Raw genomic sequence first — 20531 nt, 5'->3', positions numbered from 1 at the left:
AATCATGACACTTTGAGAAGTTCAAAATAATGACTTTCATTAACATTTTCTCAACTATAGTTAACTAACTTTTTAAACTTTTCAAAATTTTATGAAAAGTTCTTCTTGAGGTACTTTGAACACTTCTCTACCACGGTCAGTATGTTTCTAAACCATTCCTTACGTATTTTAATTGTATTCTTCATTTTGCGGAAAAATCGCAAACCTATCAAAGTCACCCCGGCTATCAAAGTCACCCCGTTTTACGATAGTAGAATCAGCTAATTGCATTGCTAGCAACAATTCCTCATACTGGAAATAATTAAAATTGTTGAAAATACGGCCGTACGAGCGATTGTTCCTCTTGCCCCATATGGTCGTCTTGCCCCACCTTCCCCTACATTTATCTCAATGGAAGGAAATAAAGATTGTTGAAAAACGAAACGGAAAACACTCGCAAAAAACCTGTTGCTATTAATTAGTTGTTTTAAATTGAAAAAATGAACATAAACAGAAAATCGTGTCTACAGCAAAATCACCTCAATGGCGTATACATCATATCGCCGTAAAACGGCAGTCTTGTGGCCTCTGTTGCAAGTTTAAGCTCATTTCTAGGCGTCCGAAGGATATGTGTGGTGAGTCACCCAAAACCTCTTTTACGCGAATGGACCGACGTTTTGCTTCCCCATCCGATAGTAGGCCAGGAGGATAAGGCGGGAGTCGAACCAGCGCTCCATAGCAACTTAGGGATCGGCAGCCGAAGCCGTATAAACTTGTAAATGTTGTACTTAAGTCACATGGTATAGGCAGGCTTGTAATCCTCTTAATAAGTCAGTCCCGTGAATCGATTTTATATCAATCTGCTACATGGAAATACAATTTAAAACCATGTCCAGTAACGTTTTAGAGTTAAAACATTTGAAACTTTTTATATGCGGTTTCTCCTTAATTTCTACTGAAAATACTAAAACTGATCGTAATCGAAATTTCTGCCGGCAAATATTTTGAAAGTGGTCCCAATCATTGCTTTGGGTGGACATTTTTTTTCATAATGAGCAATTCTCTACCAAAACCAGAAATGGATTTTATTTGTATTTTTTTATTTAGCTCAAAATTTGTGGGGGCCTTCCCTATGACCAAATAAGCTATTCTGTGTCATTGGTTCACCCATACAAGTCTCCATACAATTTTGGCTGCTGTCCATACAAAAATGGTATGTAAATATTCAAACAGCTGTAATTTTTGAGTGAATTTTTTGATCAATTTGGTGTCTTCGAGAAACATGGTCAAAAAATCTGCCGCCGAGTTATGAATTTTTGAAAAAACAGTGATTTTTGGAAAAAAAACGAAGTTTCATGCAAAAACAAGTTTGACATTATTTTATAATGCAAAATTGAATGTGCAATCGGAAAGTACTTTACAGATTTTGACAAAGAACTTTGTCAAAAATTTTCGCGAAGCAAAACGTTACGTGACGAATTCCCCTCTAGGCAAATTTCCCCTCTTTTTGGTGCACGCTGGTTGGTTGAACAAACGTTTCCCAATCAGTCAATATAGAGACGTGAGATTGATGTATCTAAAATCACCCCCACTCTACCTCATAATTTTCGGATCGTCGACGGGCAACTAGCGAATAAGGAGGTATAGGAGAATGGGTGCAAAGAGGCGGAGCATTCGTCCCCGACCTAAAACAACAAAAAGCGGCTCGGTCAGTCCCGAAAATTCATTCTGCTGCTGGACGTCGACGCGAACACATCAGGAGCAGATGGCTTGGTGGCCCGGGAGCAGATGGCTTGGTGGCCCGGGAGCAGATGGCCTGGAGGCCCGGGAGCAGATAGCTTGGAAGCATGGACACCCCAAGACATGCCAGCCGGCATGAGCGGGAATTGATAATTGGAATTGGCCACCACCTGAAGTGGCCGGAGGCCCCGGGGATGTTCCGATGGGGGTACATTTACCGAACCATAAGAGTTGGGGCAATATAGGTATCAAACTTTGGGGTTTTTGATCTTGCACATAAAATTTGACATTTTGGCAATAGTGGCCACCACCTGGAATTTGCCGGAGGCCCCAGGGATGTTCCGATAGGGGGACATTTGCCGAACCATAAGAGTTGGGGCAATATGGGTATCAAACTTTAGGGTTTTTGATACTGGACATGAAATTTGACAAATTGGCAGTAGTGGCCACGACCTGGAGTGGCCGGAGGCCCCGGGGATGTTCTGATAGGGGGACATTTGCGGAACCATAAGAGTTGGGGCAATATGGGTATCAAACGTTAGGGTTTTTGATACTGGACATGAAATTTGATATTTTGGCAGTAGTGGCCACCACCTGGAGTGGCCGGAGGCCCCGGGGATGTTCCGATAGGGGGACATTTGCCGAACTATAAGAGTTGGGGCAATATGGGTATCAAACTTTAGGATGTTTGATACTGGACATGAAATTTGACAAATTGGCACTAGTGGCCACGACCTGGAGTGGCCGGAGGCCCCGGGGATGTTCTGATAGGGGGACATTTGCGGAACCATAAGAGTTGGGGCAATATGGATATCAAACTTTAGGGTTTTTGATCCGGCACATGAAAATTGACATCTTGGCAATAGTGGCCACCACCTGGAATTTGCCGGAGGCCCCAGGGATGTTCCGATAGGGGTACATTTGCCGAACCATAAGAGTTGGGGCAATATGGGTATCAAACTTTAGGGTTTTTGATACTGGACATGAAATTTGACATTTTGGCAGTAGTGGCCACGACCTGGAGTGGCCGGAGGCCCCGGGGATGTTCTGATAGGGGGACATTTGCGGAACCATAAGAGTTGGGGCAATATGGGTATCAAACTTAAAGATTTTTGATACTGGACATTAAATTTGACATTTTGGCAGTAGTGGCCACCACCTGGAGTGGCCGGAGGCCCCGGGGATGTTTCGATGGGGGGACATTTGCTGAACCATAAGAGTTGGGGCAATATGGGTATCAAACTTTAGGGTTTTTGATACTGGACATGAAATTTGACATTTTGGCAGTAGTGGTCACCACCTGGAGTGGCCGGAGGCCCCGGGGATGTTCTGATAGGGGGACATTTGCGGAACCATAAGAGTTGGGGCAATATGGGTATCAAACTTTAGGGTTTTTGATCCTGCACATGAAATTTGACATTTTGGCAATAGTGGCCACCACCTGGAATTTGCCGGAGGCCCCAGGAATGTTCCGATAGGGGGACATTTGCCGAACCATAAGAGTTGGGGCAATATGGGTATCAAACTTTAGGGTTTTTGATACTGGACATGAAATTTGTCATTTTGGCAGTAGTGGCCACCACCTGGAGTGGCCGGAGGCCCAGGGGATGTTCCGATAAGGAGAAATTTGCGGAACCATAAGAGTTGGGGCAATATGGGTATCAAACTTCGCCGAGCTACCGTGGCCGTGAGGTTACGGGTTTCGCCTTGTAAGCGGAAGGTGATGGGTTCGATTCCCGTCTGGCTCGGCAACGTCAGATCCCTTAAAAGAGCAAATCTGCTCACTGGGAATACTGACCGGTAGGGGATGGGTTTCGACTAGCGGCGTGCTGGGTTTCCAATCCAGAGGTCGTGAGTTCGATTCTCGTACCGGGATGATGAAGTTTAAAAAAAAAAAAAAACTTAAAGATTTTTGATACTGGACATGAAATTTGACATTTTGGCAGTAGTGGCCACTACCTGGAGTGGCCGGAGGCCCCGGGGATGTTTCGATGTGGGGACATTTGCCGAACCATAAGAGTTAGGGAAAATGGGTATTAAACTTCTGAAATATGTTTCTGGAAATTTAGAATAACTATTTCGTAATCAATTAGAGCCCTGAAAAGGGCAGTTCAGCTCCACTAAGAAAATTTTTTAATCAAGACTAGCATTTTAAATGAGCGTAATATTCAATGTTTGGCCCTTTAAAATTGTTAGTCTTGATTTAAAAATTTTCAAAATATTTTTTTCGAAAAGATCGGAAAATTTTCCGAATTTTTCGTGTATTAACATTGAAAATCGGACCATTAGTTGCTGAAATATCATCATTATAAAATGGTGGGTTGTTTTGGTGAGATTTAGAAAACTTCAATTTTCGTGTTTCTTTTTCTTAAAGCGGCTCTATCTCAGCAACCCGAGGTCCAATCTTCAATGTCTCCTAAACAATTTTATAGCAAATTTTCTGAACTCTTCAAAAAAAATTTTTTAGAAATGGTCTTTTATGGTCACTATTTTTAAAAATTGAAAAACTGCAAATATTTCGCTTAAAACAAGCTTTCGGTGGCTATATCTTGAAAACGGAGCCCTTTATCAAAAAATCTGAAAAGTACTTTTCGATTGCAATTTCAATTTTGCTTTAAAAAATAATGTCAAACTTGTTTTTGCATGAAACTTCGATTTTTCCAAAAATCATTATTTTTTCAAAAATTCATAACTCGGCGGCAGATTTTTTGACCATGTTTCTCTATGGCTCAAAAGTTGCGGATTTTTGTCTCCTAAAACTTATAAAAAAATATCGAAAATCAAAAATATGTATTTTGGGAAATTGAGTTTTAGTAAAAAAAAAGTTGATTAAAAAATCTGCAATTTTTTTTCCTGTACCTATTTCTTCTCAAAATTCCTCAACAATACCTACAACTTTGCCGAGACACCAAATTCATCAGAAAATTCACTCAAAAGTTACAGCTGTTTGAATATTTACATACCATTTTTGTATGGGCAGCAGCCAAAATTGTATGGAGACTTGTATGGGTGAACCAATGACGCAAAATAGCTTATTTGGTCATAGGGAAGGCCCCCACAAAGTTTGAGTCAAATAAAAAAAATACAAAACATAAAAATGGTCGAAATCGCCCGATTTCGTTGAGAGTTGCTCTAATAACGGTCTGTGGGGAACCCGTGCCACCTCTTACCCATATACAGTTTTTGTAGCATGGGTTTACGAGCAGATATCTTTCGATAATAAAGTTATCTAAGCCCACTCTAACGCTCACTAGCACGCCATTTGTTTAGATGGTCGGTACAAAATTTGACCTCAATCTTTTTCGTATTCGTACACGCAATACATGAGCACGTAGATAGCTCTATTCGTTGTTCGTGTTTTGAGAGTGTCCTGTAATCATAACTTTACTTCTGTGTATGCCCATTAGGGCGTCCCAAAAAAAAAAATAAAAGTTGTCAAAACTTTGGTGCACACTTCTAGAATGACAGATAAGGGTGTCAGAAACAATGTTTCCATACAACAACAAAAATCCTAAAAATGGTTTACAACTCGCGCGCTGAGCTCGAATGAAAAAAGTGCAAACATAGGGGAGTTTTGGGTAATATGGACAGTGGGGGTAATTTGGAAAAAAAAAAAAAACGAAACTATTGGCACTACGCCCCCCGGGGCATGGCCTTCCTCTAACGTGGGATTTCTGCTCCAGCGCCTCTGACGAGACAGGAGAAACCGGGACCGACGTTTTACTTCACCATCCGATAGAAGCTCAGTGGATAAGGCGGGAATCGAACCCGCGTCTCATAGCATCATCGGGATCGGCAGCCGAAGCCGCTACCCCTGCGCCACGAGACCCACGTAATGGGTAATTTGGATAATCCTTTAAAAATCACCTACTTCGGATATAAAGTGAAAACTGCAATTTAAGTGATAAGGCTAGTACTAGTAATGGCCTAGGAGTATGGAAAAACCAAAAAAAGTCGGAATAGGTTAAGCAGTTTTGGTAGAATATGTAAAAGTACAAAGGCCGTTTGGCATTGCCTTAAGTTCTAATTTTTGAGGGTTGGGAAATAAGGTTTTGCAGGGATTATATGGCAAAAAAGTTGACAATTTTTATTTAAGGGGGTTGCTTGGACGACGCCTGAGATATGTACGTATACAAATTGTGCATTTTATCCATTTTTATCATCAAAAATTGCAATTTTTGATAGAACATGCTATGGGGGTAATTTGGACATGGCTTGTGGGGTAATTTGGTCAAACCTGAAAGTCTACCTGGCAGGCAAAAAAAAATAACTTTCATGGTTGGTTGAGTTTTTAAAGGGATTCAGATAAATTTAGAGGGATTTCAAATGTCAAAACACTTAAAAAAGAATTTGAGCAATGAGAACTTTCACAAAACCCCTATTTTTTTAAATTTAGATTCATTTATTTCAATATTCGAATGGATGAAAATCTGATTACTGCACATTTGGCGTTCAACTAGACTCTAATGTTGATTGTTTTTAATTCATTTCTTTGACATTTCTAATTTCTATATGCTGCTTTACAATAATATTTAAATTTAAAGGGCTACGGAAAGTAAAATTAAAAAAATGATAGTTTCAGGTTAATTAGTTCTATATAAACATTGGTTTGGATAAATCCAAACGATACATTAATCACTGCAAATAATACTTGTGCCTAATCCAGAATCAATGTTTGAATTTCAGAATGAATGATTAAATTATGTATACTACACTGAACTTTTTGTTATCTTCCTATTGAATTATAGTTCTATCACAAAATCATTATTTAAACCTTTGATGAAATATTGTGAGCAAAACAACACTTAAAAATATAAAGCAATTACAAAACCAGGTTGAAGGATATAAAACATGCTCAAAAAATCAAATGTTAAACTTATTCTTCAACATGTGTCCAAATTATCCCAAAAAAGGTGTCTATATTACCCCACAAGGCATGTCTAAATTACCCCATAAGGGTGTTCATATTACCCCCACACAAAAATGTGGGGGTAATTTGGATACCCTTTAATTTGTTCGATAAAAATTAGGTTTGCATCAAAATTTATCGAAAAAAATTACATTTTTCCATATAATATGGTCTCTTTTATCCTCTGGTGTCATCCACATTCCTTTAAAATATCCATAAAGCCCGTGGCAGAGCAATTTCCTCAGGGTGTCCAAAATACCCCACACTCCCCTAATAAAGTCATTTAAATATGATAGCCTGTGGCTTCCAGTTCTTTTATTCTTTTTTTAATATTTAAATTATGTCCTCGCAAAACTGAGATTTTTGCATTTTGGTGAACAAAAAGTGACGAATTATCAAAATTCTTGGAATCCCAAGTAACGGCGGGACATTAAAACGAAACATTAATTCAACTCTACATCAAAATATAGAATATGATTGAGGTTTTGCAGCGCGACTGTGTTTCAAATGTAGATACCGTAATCTGGGGTGAATCGGGACTATGGTCTGAATAGGGACAGCAGTTTTTAGAGCACTTAAAGCTATTAAATTTGGAAATGGATTTACACATTTTGTTGGCCTGAGTCTGTTCTAACCGAAACCAACCAGAAAAATCAAAATATTTTGCTCCAACATGGTTAAAACTGCTGTCCCAATTCACCCCATGTGTCCCGATTGACCCCAGTTTACGGTAGCGCCAAAATGAGGTTACTTGCCTTTCTGCCGGATTGAAGAACAAAATCGTTTATTTCTCATGATTCCCTGCATTAATCCTAATGAAAATGATTGCAAAAGACAAGATTTTTTTTTGCTTTAAATCAATCAAATCAAAATCAAATTATTCGCTCTACAGCATTGCCTTGGCGTTCTCGATTGCGAGATTCCTACTCGAAACTAAGTGATCGAAGGCTTGATTGTTGAGGCAATTGCAAACCTATTTTCACACCTTAGCTTCCATCCACCCCGGGATTCGAACTGACGACCTTTAGATTGTTAGTCCAACTGCCTACCAGCGACTCCACCGAGACAGGACCCAGGGAGACGACTCCTACACCTGGACTGAGCTATCGACCTAACCTCTAGATTAAACCAACCAGCCATTTTTTTTTAAATTATTATAAATAAGCAACCTGAAGTTGTAGAAATACATGTACCAGTCAATACGAATACAAAATCAAAATTTGTATTCTTCTCAGCATCGGAGAGATAAAAGATGCTTTTAAGCATGAAAAAATAAAATAAGTTACCAAGCATTCTAAGATCATTATATTTTACCTAGAGTAACAGTTGATCTTTTTATGTGATTTTCATTTTAATATGCGGTTATTTTCCGGCATCTTTTTTATTAAATAAGAATTATCTCTATTTTAAAGGGATTTTTATTGAAATAATTATTAGATTAATTCAAGCAAAGACAAAAGTATACTGCGAAATAAATTTAACATCGATAACTTCATTAAAACAACCTCACTATTCACAGTAGTAAGTGATATAAACACACACACAATCACACACATAGACAGAATGATTAACAAGACTCCAATGAACATAATATTTTAAGAAATTCTACCTAACAAAGGAATTGCATCGGATACTTGAGGTAATGTCTCCGCAACTAAGTTCAGGAATACAGTTAGCGAAAGGAGTATTGTCACGCCTGAAAGATTGAAAATTTAAGATTATATCTGAAACATAACTAGAAGTGAAACAAAAATTATTTTTTTCTTTATAATTGAAGCAAGAATTTGAGATATTAACTTATTTGGGACCGCTAAACACAATGTAATGTCAAATTCTAAAAAGTTCATCTGTCAAAAATAAATTTCATTGCAAAACCCAGATGAATGAACAAAGATCAAATCATGCTGATAAAAATATGCAATTTTGAACATGCACTACGGCTACGATAAAAAAAATCAATATCTTATAAATATACATCTAAGTTGTATAAAAATGTATTTCATTTTATTAGTTATCAGTTAGGGGAACAGCATCTAATTCCAGCGTGCCTCTAATGTTGGCAGGTCAGAAATTTGACTTTCAATTAAAGCTAATTCAAAGCGTTTTCAACTGAACTCGAGTGATAAATAGCTCAATAAGAAGTGAGCAAGCAAGTTTCTATCAAAAGTTTTGCAAAATTAGTTGTTTAAATAGTGAAAATCAGCAAATTGGATGAAGTTAGGAGCGAGTGCTTAACCTGCCAAACATACGAGAATTTACCCTATAGTGTAGAATTAAATTGTCAGAGAAATAATCGTGTTTGGCGTCGTTTTATTTGTTTCGCAATATAAAAATTCTTTACAGCTATATATTAAAATGCTTAATTTAGAAGAAAAAAACATGTACTGCTCTATAATGCAATAACTAATTCATTATGAACTTATTCGAAATTCTAATGGGGCTGATTAAAAAATGTACACATTTCTTTATGTATATTGTTTTTCTTGTATGGAACTAATGAATGTATTCTAACGAATGTTTAAGGTGCACCAAAGCGATTATGCGAAATGGGTCAAATTTAAGTTACAATTGGGTAGTCAAATTAAGCCAAAATTTGTGATTTGTGATTGTTGACAACGATAAAGCTTAATCTTCTGTCTACAATGACCAGAAAGGATTTATAATGGATTTATAAATCAATTTCAAAAAATCAACTTTGTGGCCCTTCTTGACAGAAAACATCCTACCTGACAGCTCGTTCTAAGGGGACCATAAGTGATCCATCGAAAACATACTGTCTTGTCAATTTATTTTATGCATTAAAATAAAAAAGATCGCAAATGGTTTTAAATCGTGTTTTCACCATTGTACATGAACATTGGAATATGGCTTAAGGACCCTATTGTAATTTTGTTCAGCAAATTTATGTTATTATGATCATTCAAGAACCATACACTAACAATACGAATTAGACATAACATTTCATTTGAGCGGCCCGTATAAGTATCTATAGATGATTTTTCGTTTACTTTTTCAAAAGGTCCTATGTGCATAGGAAACCCATGGCGCATTGGTTGTTTTGAAAAAGTAATGTAGATTTGTACTTTTAGGTTGTATCTTGTTATAATATACACGCAAAAAAATGAGTTCGCGTAAACGTGAACAGAGTTCATGCCAATTCAAAATTGCACCATGAAAGTTGAACAGTTTTCTTCCTGGTTCCCGTCGACTCTGTTCACGTTTACGCGAACTATTTTTTTTAGTGTACTCTAATTAGTTTGATTTTAATATGAATTTGTAGATTTCCCATTTCACCTATCTGAACTTTATGCTTCTTTATTTTAACACAATCCTCTGTTGTCAAGAGATGTTGAAGCAACAGTACCATCAATTGTTTTAATAAATTGTTAAATTTTATTTATTTTGAAACTCTCAAATTACTAAAATAATCTATTACGCTATACAGAGTATCAAGGTATCATCTACATTTACTAAGCGGTTTTTATTATGGAAAAATCTGTTTGGCTGTCAGAAAAAGTCAAGTCACTGCAACCTGAGATCTATCTTTTACTCATTCTGAAATACTTTAGAAATCGTCATGATTAGTCATCCTCAGCAAACTGAGCAAACAAACTGAATATATGAAAAGTTCGCTGTGATCGTGCTATCTTGTCGCACGTCGATTTTGGACCAAATTGAGTTAATATCGCCATTTTGTGCAGCTTCACCTTTTGACCTTCACAGATCTCCAAAACTCGATTTCAATTCTGGATATTCAACAAAACCGGAAATATTCCGTGCGTTGTCACTTGTTGTTCACTCCTCTCAAAAGTTTCGATCTGATCATGCTATCTTGACACACCCTGGGAATTTTTGAATTGCTTAAACTTTAAAAAGGGAATTTAGTCAGAACGCGTTTGACACACGTATTTGCCCGACTACTTTAAACATGTTTAATTATAATTCGGGACTCCGGCAACTAAATTCAACCCAACTTCAGGACAATACACAAAACAACAAACATGAAAAAATACGTTTTTCTCGGAACGTCAAAACTAAAAACGACTAAGATAGCACGATCACATCGAATTGAGGAATACGAGCATCTTTGTGGTGTACAAATCAAACCACTCATTATGTTGCGTCGTTTCCGAGAAGATTTTTCTTTTTAAACATAAAGTGTAATTGAATTTTCATTTGTTCACATTTACCTAGTGTTAATTTTTCACCAGAGTCCGGTGGAAGCGTGAAACCTAACAGAGCCATTGATGAAATCAAGACGCATGGTACAATTAAGTTGAAGAAATAATATAACGTTCGTCTCCGGATTTGTATGGTGAATGTTATGTCCACATATGGTTCTGGGCAGCATTGATATGTTATAGTATTTTTCTTTCCTGGCATTCCTGTTATAAACCAATATATACAAGAATCAGTTTTTAAAGTTTTTCTAATATTTTTTTTTGTAAACGTTTTTAAATGTTTATAAGAAACGTAAACTTTAAAAAACGTTCGCAGCAGCATAATCTGATTATTAGATTTACCTATCAGATACCATTCTCCGTTGGTAATGAAATCCGACAGATCTCCTCCGTCCTCAGAATTCAACACCAAATCGAGCTGAGAATAAAAACACCAAAATCATAAATAGGTGTGTCAAATGTTAAAGACAATACCTTACCTGATTTCCATCGTACGTCCAGCTACCAAATTTCATCTCACAATGTTGATCGTCAAATGGGAACCATGTTATATCAATTTTACACGTGCTTTTGAATATTCCAGGAGGTACATACAAGCAACTTCCATTATTTCTCACTACTATATTCGTATGGTACGTTCCATCGAATCCCTCATCAGCACTTCGAAGATTAAGTGAGCATTAAATAAATAATCAAAACTGTACAGAACTCAGTTTGCATACCTGTTGTACATAAGAACATCCGGCTTCCATAGTTTGTTTGGCGTGATCCTTAAATCTCTAACTCCCCCGAATTCAGAATCATTCCACCGTAGGTTGTAGTCGTTCCATTCCTGAGAAATTTAGGTTAAGTTTAAAAGAAAGGTTTTAAACAGCATCAAACCCTCCTGATATTGTTTAATAAAATGAAAAGGAATGATCAAATAGATACAACAAACATTCACAATATATGCATGCTATTAAAACTAATACAATATTAAAATGCAAAACATTAAACAAATTTAAGTATAGACTAACAAATCAATCTTTTCCAAAAGTTTGTTTCGCTTCTTAAACGTTAGGTTGCAACAGATTTTTATATTTTATTGTTATTTAGGAATATGAATATAAAAGGTAAGGAATATCCACATTTTACCAGGTAAACGATACAAAAAAGCTAGTAATGCATTCACATACATCTATTACGATCATTAACATACTCATTGAAGTATTTTGTTTTCAAATTATGATATAGGCAACACGCTAATCCCATAGTAAAATTATTATGATGTAACAAAACGGATACATTTTGCGGGCATTTCAAGGCATGATCCGCTAGGTGTATGGGGATGGTGGGGCAAGACGACCATATGGGGCAAGAGGAACAATCGCTCGTACGGCCGTAATTTTTACAAATTTTGATTATTTCCAGTATGAGGAATTGTTGCTAGCAATGCAATTAGCTGATTCTCCTACCATATAACCGCCAAAACGACGTATACGCCACGGGGCATAAGGTTGAATGAAGTATTTTCAAAACCTTCGTTTTCTTATAATATTTGGAAAGTACAAAATAAGGCTTAGGGTTCGTTTTAAGGCTCATTTTATCAACATGCTATTTTTCCTAGATCAGTAGTGTCCCTACCAATGACTTGCACCTATTATAAAGTATGATTTAACTTTTGGTTACCGTAAAATGGGGCGAATTGGGACAATTTTTGATCATTTTTGTTAGTAATTCAATGGTAAGAAACTTTTGGAAGCCTAATTTATCACCTCCGTGTACGCACGAGAGCAAGCAGCAGTCAAGTGCTCTGTGCTCTACCGTTTCGTAATTTTTCGTCGTAGTTGATTGTGATTACCTGCGAGTTTGCTTCTCCAGCATGCCAAAGGTCGGCCGTGGCCGTGGCAGTTCGAGTGCGGCCTCGAAAACCCGCGAAGTTCGTCTACCGGCCGTGTGCAAAAAGGTAAACAAACAAACGCCGTGTCGGCCACCATCGCGCAGGGGAGCGTGAGCGCAGATGGAATCGACAAAGTATCTACATCCCGGATACGTTCCGAGATCACCAGTGCGAACCCGTTCCGGTACTTCCGGTGTCACGACCAGTGGCACATCAACATCCGCCAACATCCCCATCAGGAACGAGTTCCAGATGCTGAGCGACGACGAAGAAAACAACAACACCGACGGTAGCAGCACTACCGACGACGACGACGATGACGGGCGTGCACGGAAGAAAGTCTCGACGCCAAAAAAAGAACAATTCTCCAAAGGAACGTAGACCACCTCCAATTTTTGTTTTGGACACGTTGACGGACGATGTTGACGAGTTGCTGGAAGGCCTCGGATATTGTCTGAAAATCGGTAAGTCGTCAGTGCAAGTTTACACTTTTGACAAAAAGAACTTCGACCTGGTTGTGGAGAAATTGAAGCGTCAAAACTTCAAGTTTTACACATTCGACCCCGTCCAGAAGACCGCCCGATCTCCGACCTCTCGGGTGCTGGCATAACGCCGCGTGACATAAAAGTCCTCTCGCGGAAGACAACAGTAACAGGTACACACACCCTGTACCTGTTGTACTTCGACCGCGGCACCGTCAAGATTCAAGACCTGCGGCGAACTAAGGCGTTGGACGGGTTTTGGGTAAACTGGCGGTTCTACTCAAAGAACCCGTCGGACGCAGCACAATGCCACCGTTGCCAGAAATTCGGCCACGGCTCGCGGAACTGCAACCTCCCGCCCCGCTGTGTGAAGTGCGGTGAATCACACCTCTCTGAGGCGTGTGCACTGCCGTGCACAGCGGACGTGAGGGGCAAGGCAGAGCAAACGAAGGCGCGCATCAAGTGCGCCAACTGCGGAGGTAACCATACCAGCAACTACCGTGGATGCAGCGCACGGAAAAACTACCTCGAGGAGCAGGAAAAGAGGAAGAAGAAAGCAGCAGCGTCCCACCCTTCTCAGCGAAGTACGAGCGAAACCGTGCCGGCAGCTGGTCATCGTACGGTTCCAGCGGACAACTCAGCGTTCCCTCCTGGATGAAGGCGATCGTTCGCCAGCGTGGTCGCTGCCGGCAGTGGCAATACGACCCAGCAAGAAGTTACCGGAGAAGATCTCTTTACCCTGCCAGAGTTCTTTGCTCTCGCAGGGGAGATGATGACGCGGTTTCGGACCTGCCGTAACAAGGCGGAGCAATTCCTGGCCCTTGGGGAGCTGATGCTCAAGCACATCTATAAAGGATAAAAACTGTGATCTAGTTTTAAGCTTTTTCTATTTCTATCCCCTTTCCCTTGCAATTTTAGTATGTTTTTTATTATTTTTTTTCTTACTCTTGGTGACACCTTTATTTGCAAGCAATAACTGTTCCAAAATGGATTATGATGTAACACACAGCTGTAAGGAACTCCAAAACTCTGTTATGTACTGTGAATGAACTTATTGTATCTTGATTATTCACCAATAAAACCGAATTGAATTGAAAAGGCCTAATATATTTTTCATTCATGTAATGGATAATTACCGTTACAAATGTATCAATTTCATCCTTTATCTGCTTTGTTAAATTGATCAAATAAAAGTTTTATTAGCTGTCCCAATTCGTACCGACCTTGGGGCGAATTGGGACACATTATTTGTGAATAAAACTTTTTGCTGCTATCACAACAGCATTAAATTGCATTATTTATAGTGAAACAGATGGTAGAACTATCAAGTTGACTGATGTATTACAAATATCTTATTAAAATAACGATTAAATACTAAAATTAGCATTAAAAAATATATTTTTTGCTAGTATCAAATCGACCTAGGATTTGGAATTACTCTTTAATTTGTAAGTTCTTCACAGAGTGTAGATAATATTGTAAACAAAACATGCATACAGTCACGATTCGATTAGTACGGTTACGATATTTTGTTCGAAGATTTAAGTAAGCATCTTAGCAGTATTTCAACATTATTTTGCAAACATATTTATGTGATTAATATTTTAGTTCGACTTGGCTCTGACAGCTCCGAGAAAGTAGACGTGTGTGACGTTCGCGCTAAAGGCATCGTGCCTCGAGTTGTTTGACGGATGGAGGTGGCAGAGACCTCCGAGACGGATGATTTCCAACTCATCCCCGGAAATCGGAAGCGAAAGAAGACCCCTGAGATCACCGGAGCTGTCGTCGGAGAAGGAAAAGTGGAGCAGAATGTGCTCAATAACAACAAGTTCAGCCCGCTAGCGGAAAACGAAAACAACAACAATGCCAACCCAGCAGGAGGAGGAGACGCCCCGGCGGTTTCACCACCCGGCCAGTCGGCAGGTAAACAAAAGAAACCACCTTTGGTGGTGAAGAGCACCACGGATTTTTACAAGCTCGTGGCAATAGTGGACAGTTGTAAATTTGGTTTCAACCTGATTTACAAACTAACCCGATTTGGAACCAAGGTGACCTGCTTCTCTGTCAAAGATTTTGACAAGTTGCAGGAAGTTCTCCAGAGGAAGAAAGTGGAATTTTACACCCACGGCCGAAGAAGCGAACGATTTCACCGGGTCGTTGTTCGTGGTTTAACTGATCAACTGAAACCGGATGAGGTCAAGTACCTGCTGAAGAGGGATCTCAAGCTGGACGCGCTGGAGGTGCATGTCATCAAGCGGAAGGAAAAGTCCACCGTTAACGATACTCCGTACATTGTGGTCTTCCCCAAGGGATACTCCAATCTGAAGAAGCTCTCTGCAATGAAAATTGTGGCAAAAACTATCATCCGGTGGAAGGCCTACCGGAACAAGCGGCCAAACGTGACCCAGTGCATGAACTGTTTGCAGCTGGGCCATGCGACCAGAAACTGCCACCTCAAGGGGAGGTGCAACAACTGTGGGGGTCCCCACAAGACGGACGAGTGCACAGTCCAAGAAGCCGAGCCGAAACGGTGTGCCAACTGCTCTGGAGCTCACGAAGCCACGGACCGCAGCTGCTCCAAGCGTGCGGACTTCATCCGGAGGCGCCAGCAGGCGTCGAAACCAAAACCGCCGGCAAGGAAGGCGGAGAAGCAGAGTCCAGCAGTTCCGGCGTTCACGCCGGCGGAGTTCCCTCCGCTGCCGGGCGCAGTTCCGGTTGGAAAATCGAAGGATCGCCCTCGGCCCGCAGGAAGCAGCCAAGGTGGCTCCCGAGACGGTGAAGCCACGGAGAAGGAAGCCGGGGAGGTGCTCTACAGTTCGGCTGAGCTGTGGGGCATTTTCTCCGAATACATCAGCAGGTTCAAGACCTGCAAGACCCGCTTGGACCAAGTAACCCTCGCCAGTTACATGATCTCCAAGTATGGAGTTTAAGGAGTTGTTTTTTTTTTTTGTTATATATTAGTTATTTAACGATCTTCGGTCCCAACCTGGTCACACCACCTAAAAGGACCTAATAAAAAAAAGTTATGAATTAAAAAAAAATATTTTAGTTATATTTTTTTAATTTATCGAGGAAAACTCATTATATGAAGAGCAATTCTCTACAAAACCGGCCGATTTCGACCATTTTTATTTTTTGTATTGTTTGGTTTGGCTCAAACTTTGTGGGGGCCTTCCCTATGACCAAAGAAGCCATTTTGCATCATTAGTTTGTCCATATAAATTTCCATACAAATTTGGCAGCTGTTCATACAAAAATGGTACGTAAATATTCGAAAATCTGTAACTTTTGATCAATTTGGTGTCTTCGGCAAAGTTGTAGGTATTGTTAAGGACTATTTAGAAAAAAAAATAGGTACACGGAAAAAAAATTTCCCGATTTTTTTATTAACTTTTTTTCACAAAAACTCAAATTCCCAAAATACGTATTTTTTGATTTTCGAGATTTTTTGATATATTTTAGGGGACAAAAATCCGCAACTTTTGAGCTATAGAGAAACATGGTCAAAAAATTTGCCGCCGAGTTATGATTTTTTGAAAAACTGGTGATTTTTGGAAAAAATCGAAATTTCATACATAAAATTTTTTGACCTATTTTTTTTATGCAAAACATTGAATGTTATGCCCATTTGAAACGTTAGTCTTGATTTAAAAATTTTCAAAATATTTTTTTCGAAGAGATCGGAAAATTTCACGAATGTCTCATGTATTAACATTGAAAATTGAACCATTAATTGCTGAGATATCGTCATTAGAAAATCGTGGGCTGTTTGGGTGAGACTTAGAAAACTTCAATTTTCGTGTTTCTTTTTCTTTTAGCCGCTGTATCTCAACAACCAGAGGTCCAATCTTCGATGTTTCTTAGACAATTTTATAGCAAATTTTCTGAACCTTTCAAAAAAAATATTTTTAGATATGGTCACTCATGGTCACTATTTTTAAAAATCGAAAAACTGCAAATATTTCGCTGAAATCAAACTTTCGGTGGCTATATCTTGAAAACGGGGCCCTTTATCAAAAAATCTGTAAAGTAATTTTCGATTGCAAATTCAATTTTGCATAAAAAATGAGGTCAAAAAATTTTATGTATGAAATTTCGATTTTTTCCAAAAATCACCAGTTTTTCGAAAAATCATAACTCGGCGGCAGATTTTTTGACCATGTTTCTCTATAGCTCAAAAGTTGCGGATTTTTGTCCCCTAAAATATATCAAAAAATCTCGAAAATCAAAAAATACGTATTTTGGGAATTTGAGTTTTTGTGAAAAAAAGTTAATAAAAAAATCGGGAAATTTTTTTTCCGTGTACCTATTTTTTTTTCTAAATAGTCCTTAACAATACCTACAACTTTGCCGAAGACACCAAATTGATCAAAAAATTCCTTCAAAAGTTACAGATTTTCGAATATTTACGTACCATTTTTGTATGAACAGCTGCCAAATTTGTATGGAAATTTATATGGACAAACTAATGATGCAAAATGGCTTCTTTGGTCATAGGGAAGGCCCCCACAAAGTTTGAGCCAAATCAAAAAATACAAATAAAATCCATTTCCGGTTTTGGTAGAGAATTGCTCTGAAGTATTTTTTTTTTTGTTAATTTGAACAACTGCTACCGTACTATTTGTCATCCGACTGTATAGCTGCGTTGTTTTTTTTTTTCATTTAATTTTAAAATATTCATCAAATTTGAGACGAGTATTAGTCCAAATATTTCTACTTCTTTTCATATTTATTCTTTTGATTTGGAATTTCACACCCAATTTACAACAGAATAATGTAGCAAGTGCAGCCACTTGAAAATAAAGATATTTTTAGTTCTGGTTTGATTTGTTTATTTGTTGTTCATTAGGGGAATGAGTTCAGTTCAAATTGTGATATGATCACTCGTATAGAATATCAACCTGTGTGGAAACGACAATCTAGATCAGTAGGTTTGGCTCGAACGAATAACGGCCACGACGCACGCTTGGTTCCTTAAGGTGCATTATTACATCTTGGGACGCGAAGGCACGCTCGTTGATATCATAGAATTTAATTCTTTATACATCATTTTGTTAAGGAATAACTTGTTAAAAAGTTTTACTATATGAGAAAGAAATAAAATGCGCTTAACGATGTTTTCCAAGTAACACATCATGCTCATATGTCATTCCAACACGCTTTCTTATTTTGGGTTGTAAAATTATTTATCCATTATATTTGAAGCTCTACTTAAAAGAATATCAAAATTCGAAGTATTTTAAACATTTTGTGAGAAAAGTAGACTCCTAACAAAGGAAAAAAAGCAGAAAAATGTCACTCAAATATTTTTCCCAGTTTTGTCCCGATTCAAACTGATGTCCCGATTGGCCCCATTTGACGGTATTTTTGTTGAGAACTTTAAAAAAATCTTGTTCAGGTGGGGCAAGTGTACCATATGTATTTTTTAGTATGGAAAAAATAACGAATTGCTGCAACAACATGTTTTATTGTGAAATAAATACTTAAAAGTACTTAAAAACTGATAAACAATTGTTTACAAAAATTGTCCATGCAAATATAGTGATATCATGAAAATTTACTTTTTATCATCTAAGTAATTTTTTTTCTTACAAACGATTAAATTTTTAGTAAAATATTATTATTTCATCTAAAAATGAAAGAAATGTTTCAAATACATTCTAATCTGATGTATCTAAGTGATAACAGTTCAATTGTTAGTAAATTAGCATGTTTTTCATGCATTGTTCCTCTTGCCCCAACGGGTTGTTCGTCTTGCCCCACTAGTTGAGTAGAACGTACGAAAATAAAAAAAATCAATTTTTTACATTAAACAATAGGATTTTTAAAAAAAATTGTTCTATCAAAGTCTCTGTCAAGACCTGGATGATGAGATGAGATGATTATAACAAATCCGAAAAAAATTTCAACGTTTTTGATGGGTTATAACGAGCATTTCTTTAGCTTGTTACACTTGCCCCACTTTCCCTTACTGAGCCCAAATCTCAATTATTAGCTTGATTGGTTGTGGTACGACCTGGCGCTCTAACTTTAAAGGTTAAATGGAATTTAATCCTTAGAATCGGCAAGTTTTGGTTTTTGCCATTTTTGAGCCCCTTAAAGATTTTGCATTTTTCAAAAACCTCATGAGCTCAAAGTCCGTGTTCCAGGGAACAAATTTGCCGAAGAGAATGAAAAGATTTGTCCTCTATTAAGAATGTTACAGAATTTATGACACCTCCGCTGAAAACTTCCACTTTTTCTTCAAGCTGACGCTCATCATGCAACCAAGCAAGCTAATGCACTATGGACGGTTTCCATACAAGCAGGTGGCCAAAAATCCAAATCGTTATTTTTAGTGATAAATGTATAATTTTCAACACGTAGATGGATCAGGAGCCGTTTTTTTGCCCTCGGAACCAAAGAACCTATGTCTGAAAATATTTTTATCGGATTCCTCGTAAATTGAAAGACGCAACTTTTGGTACCCACCAGAAATGGCATGGCATTTTTGCTTGCACGGCGTAGTAAGGTACCCATACTTGGAAGGCGTACTTCAGTTGACTCCGAACTAGAGAACAATAGATTGTTTTGTGCGAATTTATCCACAAAAGTCAGCTGCATTTCTACGAAAAAGCCGAGGGTGGCAAAAGCTATTTATGTCAGGATTTCGATCTTGGTGAATCCATTTTCCATTGAAGATTTAGTCCCTTTTACATCAGAGTCCGAAACGTTCTGCTATACGGTCGATATAGGCTTTAAGAAAAATTGCGTACTGGTTTTAACAAGGGGCCGACTGTTTGAGCCCGTAAATGCTCCTTCTCAAACAGCACACCAGGTCCTCCTTGCCTTTCTCTTCGAATACGGCGAGCTGCTTCATGTAGAGTTCCTCTTTCCTAAACTGTCTTAATTTGTTGTTTGTTTTAGATCGTTTTAAAATCTTTTGTAAATGAAATCCAACCATGAGAAATTCTCGTATGTTTGGCAGGTTAAGCACTCGCTCCTAACTACATCAAATTTGCTGATTTTCACTATTTAAACAACTAATTTTGCAAAACTTTTGATAGAAACTTGCTTGCAAACTTCTTATTGAGCTATTTATCACTCGATTTCAGTTGAAAACACTTTTAATGAGCTGCAGAAGATCAAATAAGCCGCGCGCGCGTTCTGACGTTTTGAATATTTGCTCCGCATATTTTTTTTTGTTTGTTATTTTAACAATAATATTTTAATAATTATTATTATAGATTTAAAGTGATATTTAACTTGAAAATGTGAAACGCCCGGGAAGATCAGAATCGGAATTGAATGCTGGATAATATGAGGCTGAGCGACGGAATTTCAAATTGGTGGTGGAGAAAAGTTTAGTTGCCGATAGTTTA

At 38.1% G+C, this 20531-nt stretch overlaps 1 protein-coding gene across 8 annotated transcripts in view; it reads right to left on the bottom strand.

The window, feature by feature from the left end:
* LOC6043756 (neuronal acetylcholine receptor subunit alpha-7) overlaps positions 1–20531 on the bottom strand; it is a 100427-nt gene that overhangs the window by 29435 nt on the left and 50461 nt on the right. For 5 of the 8 annotated variants that reach the window (XM_038254482.1, XM_038254486.1, XM_038254484.1 and 2 more), the window contains exons 4-7: positions 11532–11641; positions 11289–11469; positions 11152–11227; positions 10819–11013 (exon numbers count right to left, since the gene is read on the bottom strand). In XM_038254482.1, coding sequence (XP_038110410.1) covers positions 10819–11013; positions 11152–11227; positions 11289–11469; positions 11532–11641 — 562 coding nt within the window. Of the gene's footprint in view, positions 1–8237; positions 8325–10818; positions 11014–11151; positions 11228–11288; positions 11470–11531; positions 11642–20531 lie in introns of all 8 variants that reach the window. The other 3 variants (XM_038254485.1, XM_038254480.1, XM_038254479.1) reach the window with 1 other exon arrangement.

This window comes from Culex quinquefasciatus, chromosome 2, assembly GCF_015732765.1.
Source record: "Culex quinquefasciatus strain JHB chromosome 2, VPISU_Cqui_1.0_pri_paternal, whole genome shotgun sequence".
NCBI classification, from domain to species: domain Eukaryota; kingdom Metazoa; phylum Arthropoda; class Insecta; order Diptera; family Culicidae; genus Culex; species Culex quinquefasciatus.
The sequence above is the reverse complement of the archived record's forward strand: the minus strand, read 5'-3'. Positions and strand labels throughout refer to the sequence as shown.